Below are 24,266 nucleotides of genomic sequence, written 5' to 3' on the forward strand. Positions count from 1 at the left end.
GCCTGCTGTCTCCAACCATCTCCTCAAAGAGCTCATCAGTGAATCTGATCGCGAGTCTGCATGCATGCACAGCCATTTGTTTGCATCTACAAACTGCAGGCTTCGAGCTCATGAGTAAACATGAGTTACAGCAGTGTGTGGGGGCTTGTTTCCCTTCATTTCCGTCCTTTTTCACGGCTAACCCTTACAGCTGTCTTGGGGAAAATGAACGGGTCAGCTTTCTTTGACTATAGGGTTAGGTTTATCTTCCTTGTGTCAGACCTGAAAGGTCACGCAATCAAGTAGAAGCTGGCATTGTGTCACTTTTATCTGGAGGATGGAAAAGGCGATTCCCCTGGAATTACTTTGACGCCTCCCTGGATGAAAAGAGAACAGCCATGTAAGAATGTTTATTCTGGACAAGATGCATTTGGCTTTCAGGTAGTACAAGGAATAAAATGCATCTGCACTCACCCAATGTCTCTCAGAATAGAGATGCAACTTTTAGCAAGGGAGATTCTGCCTCTATTCTAATTGAAACATTTGAACAGTTGATAAACTTGTTAAACGAGAAAAGAGTTGATTCTTTGTGTTTAAAGTTTTTGTCTGATCATTCATAAGTTGCATCAGATTGCTTATATTCACAGATTAAAATAGACCAATGTTTTGAGTAATAATGAGGACTTGGGTTGATTTTTACTTTAAATGTTTTATTCTGAAAAATGATGCTTTGCACACAAGTGTGAGGGTGAAACACAGTTTCTATTTTATCGTTTTGAATAAAGTATCAAACCTTTAAATATTTCTTAAATGTAGTAACTGACCCAACAAAGCCCTGCAGAAAGACTAAGTGATGTCCACTCAGGTATTTAAATTGACAGACCAGAAAGGATCCAGCTCTTGATTCAGTCGTCCTCTGGTGAAATTGCATTTTTTTTCTATCCTGTGGTTCTTTTTGTTTCACAGTTGCAGCATCCTGCCAGAAACACTGTTTGTTCTGCAAGCCAGGTTTTTCTCTCCAGGACCATTTGTGGCTTCAGTCATGCTCATCAATTGTAGAAGTAAACTAGGGCTGAACGTTGAGCTGATTCAAAAGCCGTGTGTTGAACAAGCATTAACCTTTCCCAGCCCGAGCCATTAGCTGCTGGTGGGGAGTCCCGGCTGTGCTTAGCATGACTCACGGTCTGGCCTGGTGTCTGCCAGTGGACAAACACAATGGCCTCTGTACACAATAGACCTGCCCCTGCTCTGCTGGAATGCAAAACATGCTTTAACGGTTTCCGATATCTAAGGATTGTGTTACATGGCAAGAAAACCAAGGTGTAGTTCACAAGATATCCCCACTGCAAGTAAAGGTATAATGGAATATTACTGGCCTTCTGTCCTCTCCTATAAAGCCTTTTTATTTTAATTGAGGCTTGGTGAATTAGATTAAAGTAGTGGAGGCTTGAGTGGATGGTTTGACCCTTTTTTCTTGATGTGTGGACCAAATTTTATTTCTTTGTTTTGTCAATTAAGCAATTAAGTTTTCCATCATCCATCCATCCATTTATCCATTATTCCCCTTTTCTGTCCATCTGTTTATCATCCATCTGCCTGTCCATTCATCCTAGGTTTTCTCTTCATCCATTCATCCAAAATGATGCTGTCTACTGTGGGACTGGTTTTATAATCATGTGATCATTTGAAAATCAGAAATATATTATTTGGTAATTAGCTGTTCTTGAAGTAGAGCTTCTCCTCCAAACCGGGAGCTAAACTTTGCAAATTGTACCATTTGCACTGGCATTTTTTTTATAGTCAAGATCCAGCTTTTGGAGAAGTCAGAGGTCGTAGTGCACCATTTTATGTTACTTTTAAGAGCACTGGAAACTTTCTTCAAACAGGAAGTGTTGAGATGAGAGAACAGAGCTTCTGATGTCAATGGATGGAGGCCGAGTTCCTCTGGGAACAGTCATAAACATTTAGTGAGATTATTACAGCAGTACAGCCTCCACAAACATGCAGTCCCAGTTGGATTGCAGTCTTATCACTGAATGCTAGAAACATGTGCCGCTGAGCAAGAAACGCAGATGAAACATAATTTGCAGATTGTTTGAATGTTCTTTGGTGCAAGATAGCTCTAGTCTGAAGATTAGAAAGAAGAATCCTTTAAAGATGTTGCCTGTTTCTGTTGTTCGAAAGAGAATAAAATATATTCACTAGTCTTTACAACAGCATTTTGCAATGCAAATATTGTTTTTGATTTTGCGCATTTTCTGACATCTTTTAAAAAGACGACTGTCTCTGATGGAATGGGCGTTGTTATGTGAATATGTTCATTATAATTCTGAATTATTAGTATTTACAGCAGGAGACACGAACATTGACCTGTTGCATGGTTTTGTTCCGGAAAACGGCTCTTAATTTTTCCATCTGGGAAAGTATTTCTACCATTTTCTTTCAAATGCTTTTTATTAAGTGTCAGAACTTCCCTGTTTTCCTTGAGTGACACTTCAGAGAACTGATGCAGAGCTTTAACTCTGGAAATGGAAGACTCTTATTTGCTATAATTTTGTTTTAGTTGCTGTAACAAAACAAAAAACAAACAAAAAAAATACTTGGTAAGTCTGTATGAATTTAAATCTTAAATAAGGTTTTAAAATTGTCGACACATCCTGTATTGTTTTAGACTTGTTTCACACAAGTATAATTGTTCTAAGTGCTCTTAGATTTGGCTCCAGGTCATGCCTGAATGAACATTCATTTGCTCTGAACTCTTTGTCTTCATCTCTTTATTTTCCACCCTGCATACCGCCCTTCCACATTCAGAGATGGGCATTTGGGCTCATTCCAAGGATGTCCATTATTGAAATCCTGAACTAATTCCCTCCACTCAGTCTCTCACTCCAGCCCCCCACCCCTCCTGCTCTTCTTGCAAATCCACCTCTCTTGTTGTGTGTCTTAGCTCTGCTGTGCAAGATAAGCCTCTGCAGGAACGGTGGATTGAAGGAGCTGAGTGAGAAAAAGACGCAGTCTGTTCGCTTTGCCCATGATTCTCCCAGAGTCTCATGAGAAGAATCTGTTTTCTCATGAATAACAAACACTAGAGGGACTATTTTCTTACTTTAGACCTTCTGAAAACTTCAGTTAACAACTAATTTCATGGTTCCACCATTTACAAAAAATTAAAAATCAGTGAAATATAGCTCACCTTTCCATTTAAGCTACTTTCAAAAAAGTTTAAAAAGATTTGGTTAATTGTAAAATATTATCACAATTGTCAGCAAGATTTTCACAAGATGTTGTTTTGACTGCGTGCTTTAGAAAACACAATTTCCAGCTGCAACTAGCTTCCCATCAGCTATGTAAGTTATCTTATAGTTGTCTTCATAATTCTCCCTTTCTTAACTTATGTCTGACTTGTCAGATTTCTTGCACTTCCTGCTCTGTAGCTAAGAGTTTGCAGGTCAACCAAAAGGATTGGAGTCGTTTTTGCACGAAGCAGCTGAATCGATTTCTAGTTTGGTTAAAAATGAGAAAACATTCACAATAAGCCTTGACTGTAAATGCACAGCTTCAGAAAGCTTAAATATTTATTTATTCATTTGCCATTTGCTTTTAAAAACGGAACAGGTTGGATGCTGGGTGCATTTAGTGTTTCATCCAAAGGCTTATTTTTCAGCGTCATCATATAAGATAAAGGACCATTGGCTAATTTATTTGCAGAATATATAGAGTATGCTTCACTCTTGATGAATTTAGTTATCCCATTGCGCTCAAAACTACCGCAACAGAGGTTTGACCTTTTTTCATTTGATTTGCACTCAGTGTTTGAAGTAACAATTTCAAGATGGTCCCCTGAAGTCAGAGTTTCAAGAGGGAAGAAATTGGATGTTTCTCACCAACCCGATCCTCAAAATGCAATATTGCTTCCGTACATTTAAAAAGTGGTGAGAGCCACAGTCAAACAGCTTGGTTGCAGCAAGCATTCTTTAAGAAATGACTACATTTTGTAGATGTATTCATTTAATGTCTCTATGTGTGGAATGCTGATTCATTCGATGCTGATTTTGCTAACGGTAATGACGGTAATCTAGTCAAAGGATATCTTGGTACATTCATTTTCAGAGTTAAACGGAGCACAGCATAAAGAGTACAATGTAGCCAATTTGCTAAATTTACTACAACGTAAATATGAAGCAACATTTTCTCCAACTATGACTAACGGAAGCTGAACTACAACAAAAATTGTAGTTAAGTATTCACTGTTAAACTTGTGCATAGATTTATTTTTTTTATTTTTTTTTTTGAGGATATTGGAGCAGAAACGCAGCTTAGGAAGCTAAAATACTTGGATGAAGTGCTACTTGATACTACTGGCCTGTGAAAAAGCCTTTAGTTTCCTTGTCAATCTGACAGTTTAAGGTATATATCTTGCATACTGGAGGTCCCAGAGCGTTACTTGACCACCATAACTAGTTTGCCCTCCCTTTTTCTCTTTTTTGTTTAGGAAATAGATGCAAAACTGGAGACTTGAAGACCAGAGCTACCCACATATTTCTCTTATTTATATGCAAATACAGAGATGCAGTAAACTATTAGAGGACTCATAGGAAACAGAGAAGGGAAATTTCATTGTTGCTTTCGTTTGGTCGGCACTGTAGCACCGGGTGGGGCATAGCAGACAGGAATGCACCCATGCAGCTGTATTCACCCGGCTCTCATTAGGCGGCTTGCTTTTTCTGTTTTGCCTACTAAAACAAGGCAGAACATCAGTAGTTTGATTCCCCACTTTTACCCCCCCAAAACTAAAAAATCAACTGAGAGTGATGGTGGAAGAGGGAATGTTTATATCCTTCCAGGAAAAGCTGAAACTCATAACAACCTCCTCATTTTGCCTGCTGCCATTGCTATGATGGGAATGTTGTGACACAGTCAGTAATCCAGGACAAGCTGTACCAGAGAACAATGAGACTGACATTTTGGAAAACATCCTCTGGTATCATCACCGTTTGCAACATTTAAACTTATGAACTTTAATAAAACAATGTAGTAACATTTTGTCATGCTACAAGTATATGTTTTATTCATAGATGTTATATGAAGGGTAGGAAAACGCTTTTTTTTTTTTTTTTTACCTAAATGTGAAAAGGTGTAGTGGCCATTTGGATTCAGCTCTCCTGATCCAACTACAAGTATTTTAGTGTTTGCACATCTAAATGCTGAAATTTTGAATACTTGTGTTACCATTAAATTTGCTCCAAAAAGTCAGATTTAACGGAGAGCATCTGTGAAAGGCAGTCTTCAGGTTTCATTTAGGTCTGGACTTTGACTGGGCTGTTCTGGCACATAATGTCATTATTGTACTGGAAAAGAACCAGTTCAGGTTTTAAATCTAAGAAGTGTCCTTGCATTTTACTTATTTAACTCTGACCATCTCCTGACTGATTAAAATAAAACTCAACCACAGTTTGATGGAGATACTGTAACTTTTCTTTCATGTCACAATTGTACACTGCTTTTTTGGCCATTTATCTTTGGTGTAAATTCTAAAGTTATTCTTCAAATTCTGAGTTTTGAAATTAGTTTGGACTGTGGTTGAATCTTTTTCTCTTACTCTCCTTTAAGCTTCATGTCTTCAATCACTTCTGACCACCTGCCGTATAGAGAATACATCCCTATACCATGATGCACTTTCACTATTGATGGTCATGAGATAAAACCCAATAAAATGCATCAGGGTTGCAAAAAAAACATCACAGGAGCCCCTGTGTGCTCCTAAAGTATGCAGACAGTAGCACCATGTTCCTTAGTGACTTTATTAGATTTATTTATAAGAAAATAAACTCTACTACTGTACAGTTGAAAAACCATCTGCATGAAAGCTGCATGACTCCTAAAGGAAGGAGATTTATTCTTAGTTTAAACTTACTTTTTCCAGCAATGCTGTTTTCCATCAGTAAACATTTACTGCTCATCTGGTCAAGTCTTGTTTTCATAAAAATAAATAAATAAATACCAGACTCCACTTGGTTTGATGGCATTGCCTGCAGCGCAGTGCATTTTTCTTTAGTCTTGCCGTGTTTCTCTCCTGTAGGGTTTGTATATTATTTAGAAATGAAATACCATCAGAAGAAAGCAGCAGGCTGCAGAGTTTTGAGATGATGTGAAACTTCAGAAATCTTTTGCTGGAAACCAAATAATCAATTTGATTTATTAATTTTTCAGTAACAGGTTAATTATTCTTGGTTTGTGTAATTATTTTTTGTTTGAAAGAATCCTGGATTTTCACTTTTACTCATATTTGATATTTGTTTCTGCCTTTTTTGTTGTTTTACAGCAGTTAAGTAATTTAGTATTTTCACTAACTCAGGTAAAATTAGAAAGCTTGGTACTGGCTGTCGTATATTTTACCGAAACTTCAAATTAATTCAGATTTTTTTTTTATCACTCAGTGAATTTGAATATTTTTGCGTGAAAACTAAATTATTTCAATCATGTGTCGCTGATTGTGACTGATTGGGCTGTTTGTCTCTCATCTTGTCAAACTCTGAAAACTTTCTCTTCCTGATGTGACATGCTGTGAATTAGAGGGAAAACTCATTAGGAAGGAAAGGTTGACTGCTTAAATATCTGCTTCAGTCATTTAACATGCATCAGTTTCTGTGCGAGACTCCTTTATTTTCACCCTCTCATCAGTACAGATTTCAGGGTTTCCAAGTTTTCTGTTCCTGCTGTGTATCTGCATCAAAATAAACCAAACTGCCCTCCTCAGAGCAGTTTGTCGGTAAGTTGCACCACAGCCGTTCTGTGGTTTTAAATTCAATAGATTACCAGAACACGTCCAGCGTATCAAGTGGCAGCTCAGATGGTGTCGAGTAACTAAGAATTCACTTTTACCAGACTCACTATAGTGAGTTGATTAAAACTTCAACAGCAAGCAGCAGCAATGCATTTAAACAATTTTGCATTATTTAGCAAGGGAAACTGGATGTGAAACATACCACTGCATAAAAAATGATTCTAGACATTACAAGTCACCAACAAATCTCACTTACAAATATCTTGTGCTGACTTGTGAAATCGACTTTTAGTTAAAATAGGTGTTGAAAAGGGAAAAGAATAATCATGTGTAAAGGCTGTACTGTCAATTATAGTCAGTCCATCCATTCATACATGCATGTGAGAAATTTGTTGAGTCTTTTCTCAAAGGTTGTTCTGAACAATACAAACGTTGATCTAAAAAAGGAAACTGGTTCAACTCAGACTTTCTTTTCGAAATAAAACTAGCATTTTTTTTATTTATTATTTTTTAGGCTGCCAAGAAATGACTTGATAACCTTTTTATATATACTTAGAAAAAATGCACTGCAGCAAACTCAATTGTCTTCTAAGCTTTGCAAGGAGTTTATGGGTGATATTCTCTCATAGAAACCAAGGGGAGGAGCCGAGTTCAGTGCCAGTTAATGTTCGTTTACCTAAAGATCTGTTTGCCTTTCTTTTCCATGTGACATGTAGTATCACTTCCTGTTTCAGGGTACATTTTATTATAGCTTACAGCCCGTATAAAATAATAAAAGCAGTCAAATTGTATAATTATATGACACAGATTGGAAGCAAGCAAGCAAATGAATTATAAGAAACGTTCTTTACATATTTGTCAAATCCATGTTGTGGAAACGCCTGTCTCTTCCCTGTAGTCCTGCATTGTAAAATTTAATCTCAACATAATCCAAGAAGTGTTAAATGTCCTGCAAAATGTGACTAGATTAGTAAATTGTTACCCTGATTTATGCCTAGTACCCAGATATTTTTAGAGAATCATTGTCATGATAGCAAAGTTTCTGCATCCTGATTGGTCGAGTTTCTGCAGAAGCTCTCAAAGTGCTTGACCTCCGAGTTAAACCTTATGTAAATATTATTGCTGATAACGGTAAGAAAATCCTCAGAGGAAGAAGAGACTTTGAATAAGAGGATGAAGCAACTGACTCCAGACAGAATGAATGAGATGCTTTGAAAAGCAAACCATTTGAAATTCAAATCTAAAAATAGTTTTAGTAGAATTACCATACATTAGTAAGGTGGATTTCTATTTTTTCCAACTTTGAAATATTCAGAGCATTTTATCAGAGCATTTATTAAACTACTTACTTATTTATGTAAGAAATAGAAAATTTGGTGAGATTCCAGTGTTGGAAAAACATCCTGTTTGTTCTCCGTCTGATGGGAGGCGTGCAGAGGAAACTCGCCGCCTCACCAGATGAGTAATTCTTTCATCTTCTCTGCTGCTTTTTTTGTCTTGTGTTTTGAAATATGCCTGTTGAAGTCAGATAAGACTCTACCTGCCAGTTAGATGTGGCTGCCTGTCTGTTTGCTGTATGGATAATATCTCGTCTATTTGAACAGCAGCTCTCTCCAGGAACCAGTCATGTCATGACAATCTCTGTGATTTTTTTATTGCAAAGTCGAGACGACGTCTCTGGATTACAGTTTTTTTGTGGTTTTTTTTTTTTTTGCTTGAGGTTGCTTCACTCCACTTATATGTACATGTGGGATTGGATTGCAGGTCTGGTTTGGCCGGAGCAGTCAGTGGCCACATAGGTTCAATAATCCCACCAGATGAAATTTTTTATGTTCGGCAGCTTCGCAAAGAGAAAAGGAGTGATTTTCCCAAGCGTCTGCTTACTCCTCTGTGCTGGCAAAAAGAGGCGACTCGAGAGAAAATGTGGTGTAACCTGCCAAAGCAAACTCCCAGAAACTTGATGAATGTCCCGCTGCCCAGGCTCTGGGGATCAACTTGCACTTCATTGAAATTCCTCTGATACTGGATCCAGGCTCACTGCTCACTATTCAGACTTTTTCACACCAATTACTCTTCCATCTAAAGTCTAGAGTCTTTGTTTTATGTTACTAAAAATGTTTGGAAACCCTTCTACTTTTTCACATTTTTTCCATGCAACCACAAATTTCAGTATATTGTATTGTGGTTTTATGTGACAGATTAACACAAGTAGGGATAACAAGTTTTAGATAACTGAAGAAGTTGAAGGAAGAGAAATATTTTCCATTTTTCTTTTTGATAAAATCCCGTAGAGGTTCCTTCTGTTTGCAGACAGGATTGAGTGTCCTGGATTGTTTTTATAATAAATTGTTTTTTTAGTGAAGTGATTAGTGGCTAACCTGTTGCTTTCCAAGGAGTCTTGACTAAATCTAGAATCAGATTTTAAAGTAGAAGCTTGGTCCTCCAGAACCAGGCTTTTTGTTGTTGTTTTTTTTTTTTACAGCAGGATAAAATAATGTCTCTAGGGAGAAAAATAAAATGTTTCCCCATGCTTTAATCATTAGACATCCTACAATCTTCATTAAAATAGCATAATTTTTGTCAACAAAATTACACTTGTAATTTTATTAAAATAAAATATGCATTTTCCTAACATTCTTTATCTTTTTAATTTAATTTAACCTCCATGTCAAATGTGTTTTAATTTGTTGTTTCTTAGTCTAAATCAAAGTTGTTGCTCTAACAATGGATTATTATAAATCCCCATCCCCTCTGTTTAGATCTTTGTACCTAAATTGTCTTACTTTGTACATTTGGACCCTCATGTCAGCTAGTGCATCTCTTTCTAAAGTTCCTCAGTTTATTCCAGCGCTACACGAGTACCGTCATTAATCTCACTACAGTTTAAGATGTATAACACTCATTAGCTGTCTTTATTGGTTACAGAGGTTTGCAGTCTGAGATCAACATCCCATCTGTTGAATCACATCTGGTTACTGTCCCATGTCCCCACTTGGCTCAGGTCGGCCTCAGACGGAGCATCTGCCTCTGGCTGATGTTGACATCCCACTTTTATGGTGTCAAGTCTGTGATCTCTCTGTAATTATCACGGCAAAGAAGGGCGCTGACAAGTGTAAACAATAGATGCCTTTGGTCTTAAATGGTACCAAATGGTTTGGCTGTCATAACATTCTTTATAGAGCCATTTAAAATGGATGCTGTCAGAAGCCACGATGTCTTCTGTTGTTCCTGCCTCCTGCCGGCTCTCTCTTCCATCTGGAATGGTCCTTTTCTCTGCAGAAGAAGTAATGCATCATGAACAGGAATGATATCCGAGGAACGGTGTTGCACAGAGGATAGGATGGCAGATGCTGGCTTTAAATGGAAGTGTTGCCTTTGTGTCATGCTTATTGTTTTACCGCGTCAGTCATAGCTGCAGTCGTCCCGGGGGCTCTCTTCAGCTGTGCTGTGCGGTAGGTAGGTTTGTTTGGAGGGGCTGCCTTGATGGGATCGACTGTCATGCAATATGAAGCTCAAATCTGAGCCAAATACCTGATGAGGTGCACTTTAAATTTGGCATGTTTCAGTAGCTGCATTTCATTGTATTTACTGTCAAACAGGTTTTAGTTTTGGCCTTCCTTTGCTGCATTCAGGATATCCCATCATGTCCTGGCAGAGAGTCAACTGCTGGTTATCCATTATAGCTAGCAAACTGTTGCAAATGGATCAGAGCAGCGGCGTCCAAAGCTGCTTCAGTTAGATTTAGAGATGCATACTAAACATGTCTTTTGTGCATTTTGAATGAATGGTGAAGGCGTTTGTACCCGATTGATCCTAAACCGTCAAACTCAAAAGAGAGTTTGCTATTCAGAGCTTTAGGTTTGCCCAGAGTAGCAGTAGGAAAACATTTCTCATGACTCTGGAACCAAACTTTTGTAACAATTAGACCATGTAAAATGAAGACCTTTGGCCAAATGAATTCCTTATTCAGGCTCATGTCTGTTTCTTAGGTGGAACCTGCAAAAGTTTGCAGTAATCACTGACAAAACTGAACTTTTTTAACTCTTTTTAAAGGCCAATAATCTCATTTTCATTTTTGGCTTGATGCATTTAATAATACACAATCAATTAAATTATTTTTTAAGTGTTTGTGACCCTTATTTTGAAAGGGCAACATATTCCAGTATTCATCACAGTTTTGGTTCCACATAATAAGTACCAAAATGTTCCAGGAAATTCCTAAGATGAGGATGCATTACTAAAAAAAGCTCAATAATTGTAGTGACAAATATAATTTCCCTGAGCAATGGATGCAATTTCAAGGTCGGTTTTACATGTCAGGGAAACAAAAATATTTGTCCTTTCTGGTATTTTAAAGCTTTTTACAGCTTCTTACGAACTAAAAACAATTACATTTCAACCATTTTGGCATATTGGAATAATGAGGTTTTATTACGTGGCTAAAAAGAGGAGAGTGGTAATTGAATATAAAGATAAGTTAAGTACATATTTACATGGTGCTGGCAGATGTAAACTCCGTTTTATTTGATGTGTCATGGAAACCTTGAGCTGTACAGGCTGTGCTCTCACATGATCCCTTCAGGATATTGTGGAGAGATGTGGTTGATTTGCATTTCAGATGGCATTAAGTCAGCAAGAATCATACTTTCCCACCACAAATAAAAAACATCGTTGGCCAAAGATTTAGAGATTACTTATTTATATCTTCAATCCCTGTGCAGCAGACAAACTTTTAATTGAGCAAAGAATTTGGCATTGTTCCTCATTCCTGCCAATCTCAGCCTGCTGAACTTTCTCTTTATAGATTAACTGTTGTTTTTGGGCTAGTTTTGGAAGCTCACTTTGATGCACTTTCAACCAAAAAGACAGATTAACAGGTCAGCACTGGAAGAAGTATGGAATTTCTACTTTTGAAACTGGGTTTTCAGCATTGCTTTTGTGCTCAAGAGTTAAAACCCGAGTTAAGTTGCGTGCAATGCATTTACAGATTATTTTAAAATTTTGTTGTAAAAATAGTTTTAAATTGCAACAGTGTGATTGCTGTTAGCATCAAACTATTAAAAATATGAATAACACCTCATCAATTGTAAATTAAAAACCTCACCTTTACAGAAGTGACTAGCAGAGCTCCTTTTGTTTATGCATTTTAATCTTGTTATGACTAGAAATATTTCCACGCAGCCAAAATAGCTTTTTTTTCAGCAGTACACAGCAACAGGTGGGGGAGCGACGGCGCTTTCCAACTCTACGCTTCATAAATATACAAACTTTCTCCCCCTTAAAAGAACTTTAAGCAGTAGAAATAATATTTTGAATGACTGAAAGTAGAATGAAGTGCTTTGGGATTTTCTGTGCTTGACAAAGTGCAACAGGCTGTTACCATTTATCTCATCTCATAGCCTATGGAACATGCAGCCTGGGCACCGACTGCTGAAAATCATGATAGAGCTTGAATTTCTGGACTATTATTGCAAAAATCCTACCTTATAAACAGAAGAGCAACAGAAGTGTTCAGTAGGCTCTACTGTGGGGCGTAGAAATCCATTTGCAGCTAGTTATCTCACTAAGATGACTAAGGGATATCGTGGGATGGAACCAAGTTTGTATTTATAAAAGAAAATTGCAGCAATTCAGGATGAATCACACCATTCAACCAGAAATAACAGCATTTATGGCCTTATATTGTATTTGCACCATGCTGTCTATGATACTGGAGAGCTCAGAGAAAGTGGAGAACTTGCCTTGTTTAGTTCCACACCCAGCACAATATTAAGTAAATACTTTGCTGCACGATTTCCATCCGGTTTTCTCTTCCATTAATCAGCTGTGTCCACTGCTTTATCTGAACTTTATCATCTCAGGTAATGAGATCTAGTTCTAGTGAGGTTATAAATGCAGTAAGAGTCAAATAAACCTGTCATCTGTATTATTGGCTAGCAAAGTTTGAATGCATAACCTCTAAAATGTCACAGCGAGCCAACCTAAAACTGCATTTCAGCTATTTAGCACAAATCATCTTCTGGGCTTTGTATAGACAAAACCTCCAAGATGTTCCCTGCAGCACTGATACTGCAAGAAATGTAGTTTCAATGCTGCAGGAAACCTGCAAAAATAGTACAGTGAAGTTCTGAGTCGCAAAGGATTCTTTAGAGTATAAATCATGGATTTCAGTGAAATTTAAGATTGGAGACTCCTGGTGTTAGCACACACACATGGAGAACCCAAAATGTGCATACAACTTACTTTTCTGTGGTCATTCTTTTGTACTACAAGTGGTTTAATCAAATTATATATAAATATGTAATATATTTTGCAGCTTCAAGATGGAACTCACTATGAACCTCTGCCTCCTAGTTTCTAGGTCATATATTGACTGGTAATAAATTAAAACGACTCCATGTTAGTGGAAGAGATTCGGCTATTAAGCATGACTGTAAAATATATATTCTTTTTTTTCCCTTTGAATTAAACAAATGTAGTACTGGGAAGAGCTACGGTATCATCTGGAAACAACAAGACAAAGAAGGCAATTTATTTCTTGCAAAACATTTATTCTGCCTCTGTTTTAGTAGAAACAGAATCTACATCAACCAAGCATATGCATTTAGGAATACTTTGTTTTTGCAAGGGAAATATGTCTTAAATGAGTACCGAATTAAATCTGCTTATGAAATCTAGTCAGCAAAGTTATTAATTTCTTCTTCTTGGATTCCGGTTTGCATCATCTGGAGAGTAAAGTTATTTTCCCAGAAGGGTAATGTGGCTGTTGGCTCATTGCGAGTGACCAGTATCTGATCATTTGAAGAACATGCATTCATTGGTATAATTCTTAGCTTCAGCAAAAGTCACTGTGTGGCATTTGACTGCAAATAGAAACAGGAATGTTAGCAGAGGAAAATTCAGAACAGGTTTTCAGAAGACTCCAGGAGATGCGTAGCAGCCGTTGAACCTTTTATAACCAGGTGTTCCTCCAGCTGAGTACTGCCACCAGGTGCCCTCAGGCTGTCACTGCTCACCAGCAGCCCTGCAGTCACTCTCTAAAATTACAGACTCAAACGGAGGGCGAGTTTGACTCGTTGGTTCTTGTTCTGCTTTTATCTTCGTGGGCTCCCACTCAGCAGAAACGGGCCTTTTTTTTTTTTACTCACAGGCTTGTTCTAAACAAGTGCAAGCTATAGTGACACCTCCCAACGTTTTAAGTGTTTCCACTTTCACTGCACGGGTTAAATAAAAACTGTCTTGGAAAACTTGTAAAGTTTACAAAAAAAAAGTGGTTACAGATTTCCAGTGCATCTACAGCAGTGTGATGTTTCACAAAAGGTTATATAACTGGTTTGATATAAATTGCATATTGATAAGAGCTAAAATGTTTTGTTTTTAGGCAACTTATAGTAAGTAGTAAGTTGGATTACTTGCAACAATTCAGGGTTCCATTTTGTTGCTCTTTCTGAGTAGTTTCTTGCTGCGCTGCGCCTCTCGAACCATTTTCTCATTTGTGTCAACCCCACAGTTTGACAGTGTGTGAAAATAATTTGGACTGTCGGTCCTGCTGCCATGCATGCATAACTCGCTGAATTCAGCAAACCTGGCTTTATTCCGGATCCATCGTGTCTGCGGTTCTTTTGATGGGTCTCTGAAACCTGATTAGTCCGCGAGTTGTTGGAGCTTTGAATGAAAATGACCTGCAGAGCCAAGAAAACCACATTTCAGCAGCCAAGAGATGCGATGGCCGTGCAGAAACACAAATGCTGAGTGCCATTTGAATGTCCAAGAATATTTTGGTACATTTTGTCACATTACAACAATAGATTTAAACCTTCTTTATTGGAATTTTATGTGATAGATGAACCAAAATGCAGGTTTAATTGTAAAGTGAAAAGACGCTGTTTCACTTTACAATGCTCTATTTCACTAGAAATACAGCTGATTTTTGTTTTGTTAGAGAATATTTATGAACAAACCACATAGTAAATACCAAGGAACGCACCAGACAGGTTAGGGATAAAGTTAAAAACATATTTGGATTAAGTAACACTATCCCCAAGTTATGAAGATCTTACAAGAGACACTGTTAGAAGCATTATATAAAAATAAACTACCAATATATGACTGTCCACCAGAACTAACAGGCCAGGCAAGGAGAGTGTTAATCTGAGAAGTAGCCGAAAGTTATCAAAGTTACCCTGGTTAAAATATTGGTAACAGTTGAAAGAAAACCAAAAAAATCAAGTAGCAAACATGCGGAAGTACATTCTGTGGAAGAAAACTAGCTCATTGTGTTCCCTATTGTGACAACTTCTCCCAACAGTGAAACAAGGTAACATCATGATACTTTAGGAAGTTTTTCTTCAGCAGGAACAAGAAGGCTAATAGGAGTCCATGGTAAGATGGATGAAGCTGAAAACAAGGCAAACGTGTTGAAGGTTTCAAAAACTGTTGGCGAGGACAGCAAAATTTTGACATTTTCTTTCCACACGACAATTATCCGTTACTTTGTCTTGATCTATCAAATGAAATTCCAATGAAATACATTGTTTGTGGTTGTAACCTGATAAAATGTGAAAAGTTTACAGTAGTATTAGGTTTGCTTGGCACAGTGGAGGGCGTCGATGGATTTCTGCTCCTAATGTGACAGAACTTCCCAATGGTGGTTTAGATTGGTCTCTGTGGCATTCTTTGTGTTTCCATGTGGCTTCTTTTAGAGGACCTCTTAGGGAGCTTAGATGGCAAAGTACAAGAACCAGATGTTTTGTGTTGAGTTGCAGGTGCAGGTTCTGTACTGGTGATGAGATTTAAAACATTCCGAGGAGGAAATCTGTGGAAAGGTTGAGGTGTTTGAACACAGCTTTAGGTCAGGAGTCTCTGTGCAGAGTTCTGATTAAGTATCCAACTAAAGCAGCCGATAAGAATGAGAAGTTCACGTGGCTGTGCACAATCTACTCTGAAAACTATTAAGATAGTTGTCCCATGAGGCAAAAAAATCAAATCTTTACCAATTTGTAGCTCTTGATTCATTCCTGCGAGTGTATTTTCCAAGACAAAGTCATGATTTGAAAGCGGCACACTGTAAATGTCAAATGTTGAACTTGCAGAGCAACAAGATCCTGAATTATTATTGTCTTGTTTTGTCCAAAGAACTCTTGTAGGGGTGTGAAACATAAAAGCAGGTTTATTATAACTCCACCAAAATATGCTTGCACTGTAATAAATAATGCTGCTGCCATAATCATTATCCTGCAGCTTTGGGAGAAAATATGCATTTATACTTTATGCACAGTGTTTAGAAAATATCAGTTCAGGAAGGAAGAAGTACAGATGCCAGCACAAGAGCAAAAATGAGATTAGGAATCGGGCAAAAAGCAGGACCACTTCCGTTCTGCTTTCTCAGGCCAGCACACGGAAAGCAGCCTGTTATTACTGCTGGTTTGCAGAAACTGGATTACTGGCGTAAACGCTCCAGCAGCCTACAAAACCAGTCTCTCTTGGGTTGCAGTTGGTTTGGTCTGTGGTTGGGACATGCAGATGGAAAAACGCGTAGCTCACATGAGAAAGATAAATTGCAGCGTAATCCCATGTACATAAGTGATCCTTTTTATTTAAGGTTTCGTCAGGATGAATGAACATTTATCAAGCAGACAGTTTATTGACTTTGATTTTTATGAAGAAAATCGACGACATATGAATCCTTCCATTGGTTAAATTATTGAATTTTTACTTGCAGCTTCTTGCTACAAATGAAAATATACTAATTTTGCAAGTTACATTTTCTTCATGAGAAATTACTAATGTTTTTAGATGTGTGTGTGTGCGTGTGCGTGCGTGCGTGCGTGCGTGCGTGCGTGCGCAGGTAGGTACGTACTTCAGTGTTCACTTAAATGTTAGTGTTCCCTTTATTTTTTTTGAGCAGTGTATATGTAGCTCCAGTTAACAAATTTGACCTCATTGTTTTAAATTTTGTCAAAGCCAATCAAAATTATATTAAGAGTTTATAAATAAGGACGAAAGTTTACTCAGTTTGATTATAGAAAAAAAACGCAGAATCGCTGTTACAACAACGTCACATAGATAAAAAGTTGAGGAAAATTGCTTTGCAGTTTTAAAAAGCAAAATTCTTGTGTGTCTTGTAATGTTTTTATGTTAGGTTGTCTTTCTTCCACGCCAATGCAGGCCAGCAATGTTTTATGTCAGAGGCTCGTGCAAATACCCATGAGAAAGACAACAACACAGCAGGGCACACTTGCTTTCCATTTCCCGAGATAATGATGTTTATACCTGAGGTAAACAGTTCATAACACAAGGAATCTGGTATGCGTGTGGTTCTACAGTTGAGTAAATGGAGTTTGTTAGTTTGTTTAGCCTTCCAATTATTTAATGTCCAGATGACGACCAACCATGTAGAATTAATAAAAGGTTAAATTGTAGTTTAATAGGCTACAGGTTATTGTAACCCTTCATTAGTTTTTAATGACTTTTAATACCATAAACAAACCTGTTATTACTACCATTTTGTAGCTATTAACAAATAGTTGTAGGAAGGCTTAAATATTAGGAAATTGCATTTATTTCTGAAACCTTTTTCACCCATTTTCCATTATTTTGGCTATTATTCCAGTTTGGGTCAGTACTTTTGACAAAAGATGACAAATTACAACCCTGATCAAACAAAAATAACAAGGAAATCTCTTGTATTTATTGAAATCTCAGTAGTACATTTCCTTGCAGGAGGTCATGATAAACACACTTTGGTTTCAATCATACATTGCTAACTGTGCTAATTGAAAACTGTTGCACAAAAAATAATTTAATAGTTTTATAGTTCTTTTGGATTTCAGATTTGACAGTCAGGACTGCAGTCAGCATGCTGCAAGCCAAGACGAGGGTCATTTGAGGTTCTTTGCTAGTTTTATACACGTCTCTTTGTTGTAAACCACGAGGAATAGATGTTTTACAGCTGGGAGAAATCCTCCGCCACCACAGTGTAGGATATCATGCTCTTAAATCACACCACAACTACAGCGGCAACGTGGAAACCACAAGAACAACTTTGGTCAGCTCTGGGTGCTTCTCACCAGACGAGGAAGTCTGAAGATTCCCGTTTGTGAAACATTCATGCAGAAACTGACGACTTTGCAGGAGGCTTGTGCTTTTGAACCTCGCTGCTGTAAAAGCTCTTGCCGCTTTCTGCATGACGAAGCAGAGGGGTCGACGGAGGGCCGTGTGGTTGTCTGCGGAGGGCTGTGGATTGGGATTGTTAACTCTCATTTATGCAGGGTAACAAGAGAAGCTGCAAATGCTAACCTACAGATACAGATGGATAGATAGAGACAGAGAGATATTAATTACACACTGAGGCTCGTTACAACCCCAGTCGACGCTCCAAGCCATCGCTGAGGTTATTAGACCACAGAAGAAGTTTGGCAAACATCTAAGCATACAGAGAGCGTTTTCCCACAGAGACATTAAAGCTCATGCAGACAGTCGAAGATCTCTGCCCAGCTCGGCTGAGCCCAGCTGGTCTGCCCTCAGGCCTTTGGTTCACTCTGACGCATCCAGAGGAATGAATGCTGATGCTGCTGCTCACCGGGTCAACAATCACAACCAGAGACTCTCTTGCTTATTTGCTTAAAGCTTTTTGTTTGCTGTGACCCCCCTTTGTGTCAGTGGGAATCTATTCATGGTTTGGTTCAGTGTTGATTAAGTTACCACTGCCTAATTTGTGGTTAAAGGGTCAGACAGTTTTCGAGTTCAAAGCCAAACTGTGTTAAAATTTCTCTCATGTTACGGTCATTTTCGAAGAAGGCTGTCCAGCCCTCGAAGCCAAAACAGGCTTTGATCCTTTGAATGTTTTGCACCATGTTTGACTTAACTCAATCCCCAAAAAACACCATCACAGAAAATCCATATATGTAAATCTGACTTCAAACCATTCTGAAACCAGCTGTTTTATACTCTGAATAGTAAATATATATAGTGTGCAGATGCAAGTTTTAGCTTTTCTTTTTCTTTTTCTCAGGGCTCGGAGTGTGTCCTGTTTGGAGGAATTGTGTAATCTTTTTCAGAATGAACTTGAAAGGGATTCTGACCCCTGAATATTTTACTGGTTAGATGGAGGTCATGCAGAGATTTGCTCTGAAAACTAAATTTAAAGAAACTTCTCGAGAGTAGAGATGAATTGAGAGCAGATGAGTTCATTTTTCTGTTTTGATTTCTTTTTAAAGGCACTTTACCTAATTTATCTAGAGCTGCACTTAAATATTCCTTATCTCAAAAGTTATTACAGGCATGTGGATGTGGCATTAACTAACCTTAATATTTAGGGTTTATGGGCAGGATGTTCCTCTGTTATGCTGTTTTTTGGCTGAGGCATTACAATTATTCCCACTGGTTTTAGATTTAGTGCAGCTGGAAGGATTTCTGCTCACATTCTTTTTGTTTTTGCTTTCTGACAGTTTTCACGTGTAACCGTGGCAACACGTTTTTTGGTTTTTGTTGTTTAACAACTGGGAGCTAATTGGCATCCCATCAAATAATACTAGGTTTCATGGATGCAAAGCAGGACCAAAAAGCTGAGACGAGAGGAAGTTCAAATCATTTTGGATTTAATATTTACATCATTGCTGCAGCACATTATGGATCCTCTCTGCTTTAACCTTATTAAAAATACTATCAAAAAGCTTTAAAAGCAACAATATTAATCTTGAATAAATGTGACATGGCTTATTTTAGAAAAATGTACTGGTACACCTAAATAATAAAAAATTGTAGATAAAAAAAGTTGCCCAAGCAGCAGCAGCTGTTGTCAGATTGAAATTATGTTGAATGCAAATTAAGAATCTGAAGTTTTTCTTGTCTGGGTATAATGCTCACTGTCTGAGGTCTGTGTTTGCAACAGACCTGAAGCAGAGAGACGTACCACTATTTAGTGAAGTATTTAATTTATTGCTAGTCAAATTGGATTCAATGTCATCTTTGTTATCTTCATGTTCTGCCGCCCAGATTATCGTGCGACTGAACTCATAAATAAGTCTTCAAAAGCTGCAAACTGCTCTCTGAAAATGTTTTAAAAATCCTTGGGGTTTTGTTCTGATTTTAACTGTACACATTGTATTTACATGAAGCCGTCAATCACACATTTCTTATCTGATAAATTCAGATTTGACACTAACCTTGGTAGTACCAGCGTCTTATAACTCATCTATCAACTTCGAGGTGTTTTGCCCTCACTTTGATCTGTGTTGTTACCTGACCACGCTGGCAGTCGTGATTAATCAGCTTGTGAGTTTATCTCTTTCCTAATGGATCATCCTAATGAAGTCTCTGAGCTGTAGAGAGTGACGGATGATTAATGCACACCGGTCATTAAATCCTCTGCATGAGCATACTTCCACTGAAGATGCCCACGGCTTGTTTAGAGATTAATTTTGAGATGAAGTGGACGAGACACTGGCACAGTAAAAAACCTGCACACATGAAATCCTGGGCGACTGTTGAAACAGGAGGTCACTTTTCCAATTAAATCACTATTTAGCCTCTTTGATAACATGTTAACGAGATCAAAAATCCCTCTTGACATCCATGCAAATCATAATTTCTCCGTATATCAAAGTTATTTTTTATTCATCCTGAAGAATGACATTTTTTGGGGTTGCATAGATGCAGCAACAATTCCCCTGAATGACTTTTTCATGAAGATTTAACCCCTGTCCAAAAACCTTTGGCACATGAAATGATTGTTTTTAGGACTGCATGGAATTTACATTTTTATTATATATTCATATGCAAATCAAAAGACCTCAAGGTATTGAGCAAGAGGATCTTTTCACTCCTTGTTTGTTTAGTATGAGGTGTATGTGCTTGAGTCAGATGGGTTTAAAAAAAAAAAAAAAAAGGCTCAGTTTTTGGCAGCCAATCATCAGTTGCATCCTTTGCCGTCATTTTTAACTGAAATGCCAGAGCGTAAAGGTAAAGCCTGCTGTCCTGTAGAAAAAGTCTGATATATTTTTGCAGCCAGCCACAGATGAACCGTCGGGGAAAAATAAAAAAAAATGGACTGATCATTTTCCTCCCCAAAGAGTTTCCAACCACAACAGACATTCCAGCAGACCGTGAAGTTCTGCTCCAGATGTAGCTTCTTTAATTTTTCATGTGCAGAGCGACAGACGTGGGTATGGAGATCGCAGCAAAGCGGGGCGACTGTTTTCCTTGTTCTGCTAATGTAAACTCCTTCAACGCCCTCACACTATGCTTCTGTAAACAGGAAGCAAGTTTTCAGTGCAACATTTCTGGAATTATCAGTGGTAATAGACATACATTTATCAGAACTTCAGCATATCTTTTAGTCATTTATTACACAATTCATCATTGCAGAAATTTGTAAACTGTAGTGTTTTGATTGGAAACGCTTTCATTTTATGTAAGTAGTCGCAGCTGGATTCCATGAACCTAACTGCACAAAATTAAATTAAGTCAGGAGTTTGATTGACCATATTTGTGGAAAAAGCTGCATCTAAGCTGTTTCACTGAGTATGCAAACATTCAGCTCATTAAAAGATCATTCTGCAGAATTTCAAATATAAATCAGATGTTGGTTTGTTTCAGTAAAACTTGAAGTTGGTGCAGAATGTGTAAATAATGGACAAAAACTGTCAGATCATTGTGTGTAACATCTAATATTAGCTTGACTTTTGAGTCAAAGCATTGCACAATCGTCTCTCAGCACCCAGACTGCTTATTTCAGCTGCCCAGGGTGAAAAAGTGACCAGAAAAATGCACACATTATGATGAGCTCAGGAGTAGAAGATTCCCTTATATGGATGCACGCGCAGATTTCTCTTCCCTTTATTTGGAATAGATGGAAATGCAAAGCAATTTTGAATGCTACAGGGTGAAAAAAGAGAGCTGCCTTTCTATCCAAAACAAACGTTGAGGTCCCCGATTCAACATTTCAGGGAAGTTTGTGCATAGCAGAGTGGTTGGTCACTGAGCAGTTCGCTTTGTGTTGACACAAGCAGACTTCTGTTTAACGTAATTATTTTTGGTAACCCCAAAAGTTCCTGTTTCCCACATATTGGTGGCGTTTTATGTCAGAACCATTAAAGGCTCCCATCCTTATAATTTAAAAAAAATATCAGACTAGCAGACAGTGTCCTGCAAGTGTTTTCATAAACTTTGAACCTCCCCACAGCTTTATCTCAGACCTGTTTGGTTTGGTTTTGGTGATGCTGTTTCTGGATTAATTCCTTCATCGAAACAAATGGTAACCATACATGCATTAAAATTAGGAAAAAGTTGATCAGATCTTAATAGTGTTTTTAAGGGACTCTTTACATTTCCTCTTGTAGAAATGTTCATTGGGGAAAACATGCAGTACATAAACATAAATAAGTCTGATCACAGTTAGACACATTCTGATTTAGCAATAGGAATAACTGGTATCAAACTATTTAATTCAAAGTGAAACAGAGATGTTTCCTTTTCAGTTGTTAACAGAAGCCCTTCATAGGACATGACTGGCAAAACTGGATTCAAAGATTTTGGTTTGGAAACCATTGGGTGTTCTTAACATGCCAAACATGATTGATGAGACTGCTTGATGGCTGTTCTTTTAGGACTATATCATTACCACATGTATTTGATGGTATCCAAGGTAATGAGAGAGTGGAAAACACCATATGAGAAAAAGGGGAGTGAAGATTTGTTGCCGTGTTTGTAAATTTTTTTCCCACCCTGATTTTTCAGTGACTTTACTTGGAAAGTTTTCTGCGCTGACAAAACTACTGGTTTCCCGCGTGCCACCCCTTCAGATCCTCTGAGGAACATTGCAAAGCTACAGTGCAAGCATAAAACCAGCTAAAGAGGAAAAGAGCTGGCATTTTCCCTATGGAGAACTGATAAACGCTTTGACAGGAAAAGCCCTGCAAACGACTGCATTCCTTGTTAACCTTGTAAGGCTATTTTTACCACTGAAGGGCCTATTGAGCTGGCATCTTTTGTTCACTCTGCAGTGTGAAACAGGAAAGGCTGGTTTAAATCATGACCCTCCAAGACTGTGTCCTCACTCTCAACCTCTTGTCACAGTCCAGGCTTCCATCCTTATGTAAATCTATTTGTGGAATGCCTTTATCCATCACTTCTCTCTCCCGACACTCCAACTTTGTGTCCGTGTTGACTCAGAAGGGATGGATTTAGAAACGGAGCTCTTGCACAGATTTCTAGATGGAGAAAATAATCCATATTATTAGGAGTGAATCTGGAGAGTTTCCCAGGCGCTATCTGAGATCTCTGCTGGAATATTTTCAGCTAAATGCCTTTCTTTTCTTTCAAAAGGATGTTGGTTCTTTGCATGTTTGTGCAAGCTGTTTATTGTTATCAAAACAGATTCCTCTTTAAAAAAAATCCCCTCAGCCCAAAAGTCCCCCAAGCAGGCTGGTTATTTTCCTGATGCTTCACCAGTTGATCTTGTGTTGGTGTATAATTAGCTGCTGATTCCTGCAAGTGAGTTTTAGCATGCTTAGTCAGGATTTAAAAAGAAGCTAAAGGGTAAGACTGGTGAATCTGATGGACTTACCGTCTATCTGTATAAAACATACTTGCGCAGCAAAAAATGGTTGCAGAAAAAAATATTTCTACTCTATTTCTACATTTTTTTCTTTCTTCATATTCTCTTTCTCTGTCAGAGCCTGGATGAGCTGGACGACGACGACGCCGGAGAAAAAGACAGACGTGATGAAGAGGAGCTGGTTCAGGCCAACACTTTCCAGAATGAGTCTATGACAGCTGACCCGGCCACCGGCTACCTGCTGGTAAGAGCTTCAGACGCAGAGAAGGAATGTCTTGTCTGTTCCCAGCCAGCGCGCTGCGCAGATTGTTACTTCTGTGCTGCCAAACAGAGGCACTGTTGCACAGGAAGACGCTGGCAGAGCTCAGCTGAGCTTGTGTGAAAAGAAAGCCGTGATTCAAAACACGAAGGTGTCTCAGCATTTCATCATCCCTGGGAACTCCAGTTGAAAGAGGAATGAAGAACCATAAAATGCCGTTTAAAATGGTTTAAGCCTTTAAGTTTTGGTGGTGGCATCTTTTTAAAACCAGGTATTTTGGGGGACAAAATCCCCGACTGTATTTGGGAACCTGTTTCCAGCTCTGCTTCTTATGATGTCTGTTTTTTCCTTAGCTTTTCATCCAGCAGTGTGATTATTTTATTCAAATGGAGTCCATGCAGAGACAGAATGCACTTCCTTATACTTATTTTGATAAGTGGTCTGCAAAATGAAAACATAAGTGAATTTGTGAAAATGAAATACTTGTAATTTAAGTCATGTTTCAGAGCAGTTTATGTTCTACAAAACGCAATCTAATTTCACACCAGCTCCAAATGAACACAGTGATTCCCAATAAGAGACTGAGCACAGAGGGGGGTTGAAATGCATCACGCTGTGTCACAATGACAAAAAAAGTATTCTCTTTCATTTCTGACTGACATGAAAATTGCCTTCTTTTTACTATT

The 24,266-nt window shown here is 38.1% G+C and overlaps 1 protein-coding gene across 1 annotated transcript in view; it reads left to right on the forward strand.

Annotated features, from left to right (window-relative positions):
- Positions 1-24,266, forward strand: part of pawr (PRKC, apoptosis, WT1, regulator) — a 53,865-nt gene that overhangs the window by 12,152 nt on the left and 17,447 nt on the right. The window contains exon 3 of the mRNA XM_008400448.3: positions 23,440-23,565. Coding sequence (XP_008398670.1) covers positions 23,440-23,565 — 126 coding nt within the window. The remainder of the gene's footprint in view (positions 1-23,439; positions 23,566-24,266) is intronic.

Source organism: Poecilia reticulata, chromosome 23, assembly GCF_904066995.2.
Source record: "Poecilia reticulata chromosome 23, P_reticulata-male-v2, whole genome shotgun sequence".
Taxonomy (NCBI): domain Eukaryota; kingdom Metazoa; phylum Chordata; class Actinopteri; order Cyprinodontiformes; family Poeciliidae; genus Poecilia; species Poecilia reticulata.